This window comes from Drosophila erecta, unplaced genomic scaffold, assembly GCF_003286155.1.
Source record: "Drosophila erecta strain 14021-0224.00,06,07 unplaced genomic scaffold, DereRS2 tig00000092-arrow-pilon, whole genome shotgun sequence".
NCBI lineage: Eukaryota > Metazoa > Arthropoda > Insecta > Diptera > Drosophilidae > Drosophila > Drosophila erecta.
Window position 1 is genome coordinate 15,367,404 of NW_020825207.1, and position 7,170 is coordinate 15,374,573.

At 46.4% G+C, this 7,170-nt stretch overlaps 1 protein-coding gene across 3 annotated transcripts in view; it reads right to left on the reverse strand.

Annotated features, from left to right (window-relative positions):
* LOC6546696 overlaps positions 1–7,168 on the reverse strand; it is a 65,016-nt gene extending 57,848 nt beyond the window's left edge. For 2 of the 3 annotated variants that reach the window (XM_015156613.2, XM_001974476.3), the window contains exons 1-3: positions 6,940–7,168; positions 5,782–6,176; positions 374–1,944 (exon numbers count right to left, since the gene is read on the reverse strand). In XM_015156613.2, the coding sequence (XP_015012099.1) occupies positions 374–1,933 (1,560 nt within the window). In that variant the 5' untranslated portion in view covers positions 1,934–1,944; positions 5,782–6,176; positions 6,940–7,168. Of the gene's footprint in view, positions 1–373; positions 1,945–5,781; positions 6,177–6,681; positions 6,887–6,939 lie in introns of those variants that run through there. The other variant, XM_026980959.1, reaches the window with a different exon arrangement.
* Between the last annotated feature and the right edge of the window lie 2 nt (positions 7,169–7,170).

The following is a 7,170-nucleotide window of genomic DNA, read 5'->3' on the forward strand; positions in this document are numbered from 1 at the left end:
TCCATTTGCATATTCAAACATTCTGTGGGGCTACATGGTACAAACGAACATTCGGGTGTTAACCTCTGGGATGAGAGGCTTTAGTTTGGCCATTTGGTTGAAAGTATATAAAGCATAACTGCTTCGCTGTTAACTCGCAAAGTGTGAAAAATAAGTGAAGTATATAATTTACTAAGCAACATTTAGGTTTCATGCAGCTCAAGTTAGCAACCATCAGCTGCGGCATCTTAAATCCCTTAACTTGACTCCCAGTCCCACCCATTTCGAGGCGAAATATCAATTGGAAATGGGTGCCCGCTGGCGGTACCGGATGAATCTGCTCCATATGCATGTATGCCAATGAGGAAGCCGACTATTTGCATTGCAAACTCACCTGGTGGACATTCCACTGCTGCATGAGGTCCTCGTAACAGGGCAGACAGGCCTGGATCATGCCGCGGGGATCCTTGGGGCGCGAACGTGCCGGCCGCGGATGCTGCTCGTTGAAGAGGGGAAAGTACGGCACGGATGGTCCGGGTCTGCCCGTTTCCCTGGGCTTCACTGTGCTGAGCTCGATGAGGCTACCTCTGCGCTGCTCATCGCCGCACACGTAGCAGACCTCGGTGATGGAGTTCTTGTCCGGCATGGATAGGTCCAGGATGCCCACCTCCGCTTGCGGTTGACTTGGCTGGGAGACGGATGCAGTGCTGCCACCATGACGCGGTGCCGGCGGAGCACTGGAATTGGAGGAGTTGCGCAGGTCCAGCACGGTGGCATTGTCATCTTCGAGCGTTAACGGCGCTCGGGGACCCAGTGGACCGCTGCCAGGCGAAGGCAACGCACCGTAGGGATTGCCCTTGTAGTGGACCGCATCCGCTGCTCCGCCGGCAGCGTTCACCTGCTGCTGCAGCAGGTGATAGGCCGCCGTCTGCTGCTGCAACTGCTGGTACTGGGCGGGATGATAGGGCGCCTGTGCTTGATAGCCAGCCGGCGGTGCCGGGCTCAGCTTGAACTTCTGCTGCGCATAGCCGGCGGATTTCATGGCCGGTGGTTCGCTGGGCGGTCGCGATATGGGCGAGGCCACGGGCATGTCCCGGGATTGCGGCCTGCTCAGGTATCTGTTGTGGTTGCTCGACGGCGTCGAGTTCCTGGGATAAAACTCCCCACCACCAGCGGCAGCATTGGGATTTGGCGAGGGTGAGGCATTCCTGGAGGTACTGTGGTGGTGGTGTGACTGCTGCTGCGGCGAGTAGTGGCGTGCCAGGGCATAGGGATCTCCATGCCCCTCCACCAGGCCATTCTGGGTGAGATGCTCGGCACTCAGGCCCAGTACCTGAGCGGCGTACTCGCTTTGTGTGGCCACATCGGCTCCTATGTAGCCCTTGCCGTCCACCCGCTTCATGTGGTAGATGCGCTGCAGCAGGGGCTTCTTCTGGCGCTCGTAGGCATCCCATTGCTCGTTCAAGGATCGAAAGCAGAGCATGCAGGCCCACACGTACTCCTGGCCCGGCGCCACACCCGGCACCCCGTTCGGAGGCTCATGCCGCTCCAGAAACGGGAAATACGACTCTGAAGGACGCTCGGCATTGTGTCGAATCCTTAGGGGCTGCGGCTCAAAGCTACCATGTCCGCCGCACACGAAGCATATGGTCATGGCCACATGATGGTTATCGGGCGGGGCCGAGGCTCTTCCCGTCGACTTGGCGCCCGGCTGGTAATGCTGAGCAGGATGCGGCTGATAGGCGAAGTGGTACTGCTCGCCCGGCGTCCGGGAGCTCCGATGGGCGGCTGCTCCGGGTGAGGGCATCAGCTCCATGGGCGGATAGGGCTGCTTCGTGGCCTGGAGTGTTCCAGGCGCCGAGGCCGGAGAGGTCGGGTTGGGCGTGGTTGCTGGCTCGGATTGCTGGCTGCCACCGCGAAGTTCATTTTTGATGTACGCCTTCGCCTTTTCCATAGTACTAGCAGCTGCAATCGGGAGAAAGGAATTGTTAGAACTGGAATAAATATCTTTGCTAACATATCTTTGGAATAGAAGAGTTTTGGGACCAGAAAGCGCCCAATAGAGGTTGCTTCTGGAAGCAGCCTCCAGTTGGCGATTAAGAATTCGACGCTCGTTAATCGAGCGATTGCCGATGGTGATAGCCTATTGGAGCAGGGGTCCCGCGATAACCCGCATCACTCTGCGATCGTGATCTCTGAGCTCCGTGGTCATCGATGTGGGAAGTGTATACTTCTGTATACTTCTGCTCCGGTGGAAGGAGAGGGTGGGGGGAAGAAAATGTGTGATTTGCATGTTAAAGTGATGCGACGATTTGTCGGACGTTGCTACTCGTTTCTGAGTCGCAGTGATTTTATTTTTGATTTTATTTGATTCGATTTACTCCGCCTCGCGCATTTGTTTTCATTAATGTGTATGTAAATTTCAGACATGTGACGCAAGTCGGCCACTCGAAAGATCAGCAGAGTACGAGTATACGGCCTGATAACGAGCGGAACGGAAAGAAAAATGGGCGGGGAGGAAAGCCCCACGATTTACGAACTTTTTTGCACTTCTGAGTTCCAGATATATCCGGTCGGGCGTCTGGCTAAATATATCGGCTATTTGTTTATGCCACGGACCAGATTCGAATGGTGCTAATTCGCTTTATCAAGTACGTACTATACTATACCACTGTACCATACAATCGTATAGCTTCGCTAAACAATTTTGTGCTGCCCTCGTTTAGCGATTCCCATCATGATGGCAGATGGCAACAACAGTTGAGCAAAGTGCGCTATTTTGCAACTGGATTGTTTTTTAATCCAGCATTATGCAATCATAATATTTACTGCACTAATTAAATGTTTTATTATTTATTTAAAAAATGCGTGCAATTGCCAGCAGTAATTTCAAGTGGCCATAATAAAGTTGCATAATGTAAACAGAGACATGCAAAACGGAAGTTTTTCTTTTCGTATTGCAATTATTTTTAATTTATTTATGCGCATTATATTGATTTTTTTGACTCGCTTGCATTTGCAGCTGGGGCATGCAATTGTTTTTGCCTTTTGGGCCGCGCTAGTGGGAAAATGCAGTTTGCAGCGCTCATATTTTGTATTTTTCCCCCATTTTTCTGGTGCCAGCTTTTAAGAGTTGTTAGCTGGGTTTTTGTTGTTTTCCAGTGTGTTGGGTACACAGTTGCGGCTGAAACAATAGTAGTATTTGCCGTAGCCTGTTAACTTTAACTGAACAGGTTGAATATTAGGGAAACGGTTCCGATTTATTTTACAATAACATTATACATGTTTTGTTATGCAGGTTGCTTAATACAATAAACATGCTTGGTGTTCCTGAATTCTGTGAGTACTATTATTATTTGAAACCCTCTCCTATTGAGGTGACCCCAGGCGTCTCAGTGTGTTTTCCCGAGTTTTTCCCAGTGCCTGCACTTGAACATTGTTGCTTTTGTTGCCGCCCACCTGCCCCTGTTTTTCCACCCCGTGCAGTTGTTTTTAAAAGTTTTTGTTTTTCCTACCAGCAGCCCAGAGGAACATTTTTATGGCCCTCATGTCCTTGCTTTTGTTTTCGGGGGCGTGGCACAGCCCGAGAACAAGTGAAATAGAAAACCCAGCGAACCCATTTTTTAAAGTTTTTCCCCAAATGCCGAAAATGCCCAGCTTTAACCATTGAACTCCCGCTTATCGTCGATGTTCTTGGCTATGTTTTCTCCCCCCTTTTTCTGTTCTATAGTTATAGTTATAGCTGTGGCGGAAGTTGCATACAATAACAATAACAAAACGAGTGCGGGAACATTGGAAAAGTTTTGGGAAGGGGGGAAAATGAAAAAGTTGCGTTGTACGGAAAAGTTTTTAGCGTAGTTGGAAATTCTTTTCGTCCGCTCTTCTCTCGATTATATGTCGAGTTCTTTTTTGCGAGTTTCTGCTGTAGCGCTGGCAAAAGTGAGTTTAGGTGCTTGAGCTTTGTCGTCTTTATTGTTCGTCGCTCTTTATCTATTCTAGTTGGGCTGTGCCAGTTTTTCCTGCTTTCCCGAAGGAAAACTGTGCGCCGCGGGAAGTAAACTGCATTAAAGGGGCAAAAATAGGCAACAAAATTAGTAATAAATCGTGGAGTGAAATATGAAATCGCAGCGAGCCAAGAAGCAAGCTGTGCATATTGCAACGGATGCTCATAACTCACATTTCCCCAACTTTTGGCTGGCCTTTGACGCAATTGAAGTTGCCAGGAAAATTGAATTTTTTAAATTTGCATTGGCAAAACAAGATGGATAACGGAAACAGCACTAACAAAAGCAGCAACATAAATCCTGTCCCAGATGCAAAAAAACACACAAAAAAAACACGGCAAAATGACAGAGAAAATGGAATTTATTAAATAGCATTCCGCGCAATAAACTCTTGCAGAAAAAAACGAGCACAGCAACGAAAATCCACACACACGATCGCATAATCAAATAAAACAACTTGGACATGCAATTTTATGGCAGGACGTCGGGTTCCTTTTGGCCACCCTCCTCCATTCCATTTCAGTGGCCCCCAGTCCAGCGTAAACAGACGCAAAAACCATGAGGAACGCGAATAAAATGGTATTTGTAGGGATCGAAGTTAAGAATACCCTTCGGATTCGCATACCATCATCATCTCTGCGCCATGGGTTCTGAAGAACATCCAATGGAGATCGCAAACCACAGGGTTTCAATTCGCTTGAACTGGTGTTAGAAAGTGTGCAACATTTAGGTTTGCATCAAATACTTTAATTTCAGCCTTTTAACAGACACTGAACCCCAATCGAAGTTATAGGTCCACAGCAAGGGTATCCAAAAGGGAGATTAAGCAAGGGGAAAACGCAAAAAGACCGCTCAACATTTTTACCATTAAGGGCGCCCAAAAAACCGGACAGCTGAAAGGGGCTCAGGGATTTGCGGAGCAGGCCATCAGCGCATTCAGGTTTTGGGACCTGCTGGACACAAATGAAACCAAGTGAAGCCGAATGAAAAGGTTAAATTAATAACCGTAGTCGCTCTTTAAAGTTCAAACCAAATGCGACAAACAAAGAAGCTATCTGTATGTATGCATGTATGTACATATGTGTGGCTGTGCGAAATGCATATTAAATTATTGTATAAATCATCGCTTTTATTTCGATTTCGGTTTTATTCATCATGAGGTTCGTTTCTGTTTGCTGCAAAAGGCGAGCGGCTCATTAAATTACCATTTTAATGATTATTTCATCAGTTGGACAAGTAAAATAATATTTTATTCGTTGCAGCCAATCAATTGTTAATGATAATATTTTAAGATTCTGCAATTACGTGCGATAACGGGCTTAATCATTTTGCTTTAAAATCGTATAAATCCTGGGCTGTAAGTATTTTCTAGATTTTATCGAGAATTTTCTTTTCAAAACATGACTAGTACCTAACATTTTTAGTAGCTCCAGTTCCTATCGCATTTTCATAAAAAACGAAAGTGACGAAAGTCAATAACCGAAATATAACGAAAGTCAAAAGATTGGCTGTACAGCACTTGAAACTCCTCGATCGCCAGGAATTGTGCAATATTTTAATGCATTTTAGCGGATATTTGTGATGGAAACAAAAGGAGAGCAAATGAAAGCAAACTGTCTGGTCTGAATTGATTTAAATTAATTGAATTTTGAAGCGAACCGGTAACCGTTAACCGGTAACCAGTAACCGGCAACCGGTTTCAACCGATTCAAGGCGAACCGTTCAATTGAGCAAACGGTATTTTAATGTTTTAACTGATTGATGTCAGTTAAAATGGCCTGATTGTTCCGATACTGACCTGTGCTCCGGGTGCTTCGGCCTATTCCAGTTGACTCCGATTAATCCAACTCATGTGCTCGTTTTCGTGCTGGAATTATTGGGCGGAAGAGGGGATTTACGGGAATTGAAGCCGATTTGGGCGGATCGAGGGGATTTAACTTCGGGGCAAACACATTTGGTTTCAGGCACTTTTCTAGACTTTCCTTGGCGTTTCTCGCTGTTTCTTTTGGCTATCACTCTTTTTATTCTAAATTTCTTCACTTGCTTTGGAAGCTATTAAGAGCACTAGTGGATTTTCAAATTTTGAACTGAGCAATTGTGGTATTATTCATGGCTTTCTTATGAGGTTCACGATACCCATGTTGAGCTGATAAAAATAGTGTTTTGATTTTGTTTCTGCTGAGGCTGAATAATCTAAAAAGGATTTCAACATTTTAGGACACTTTCAAGACGTTTAAAATAAGAAACTAATTTTACGCGCGAATATTTTATTTAATCTTGTTTTATAACAATATCGTGTTTCAAACTTATAGATTTGTTTATACACTTTATCACTTATCACTTTCATTAATTTAAAATTTAAATGGGTATAATTTGATGCCGATCACTTTCGATTTCTGCCAGTGCATTTTGATCGCATTGTAAACATTTTTACAGAAACAAGAACAACAAATTGCGTTTCATTGCCACAGTGGTGGTCTCTGCGCCGACGTCGGCAGCGACGTTGACGGCGGCAGCGAAAGGCGACACCATTTCACCGGCGACTATTTGCAGTAAGTGCGAGCGAGACGGCCGATGGCGATCGCACAATCACACACAACACACACACACGCGCATACGCTGCAACTGTTGCAGCAGCAAGAACAACAACAAGACGGCTAAATAGCGAGCATTTTGTTCGATTTTTTAGCGCTGCGACCTTGGAGCCGTTAGCTTTCCAAGCTGAACTCTTGGACTGTTAAGTTTGCTGCCATTTTAACACCTTAATAGCGCTTATCCAATTGTTTGCCTTTTGCTTTTGTTGCTTGTTGCTGCAGTTGCTGCTCTGCCGCTGCCACTGTCGCTGCACTGCCTCTGCCGGCGTCAGCTGCTCGCCTGCATGTGTGTGCGTGTGTTTGTGTGAGTTTCCGTTTGTTTTGTGTTGAGCCACTTATTTTTGTGTGTTTTTTCCGCTCACCGTGCAATTGCAATATTTATGGATTAATCGCGGGCCGTTGGGCTATACGTGTGCGGTTTTTAGCGCGGAGTTGGATCTGCGGAGACGACGGAACAGCGATATATAATTGCAGCAGTGGCAAGAAGAAGAGCCGACCAGCAGTGGCGGCCAGTGTGTGCACACCACGGCCCAGAATTGCCACCTGGCCGACGGAGATGCCACATCGCTCGATTTCTAAGGGTGATTGTAGGG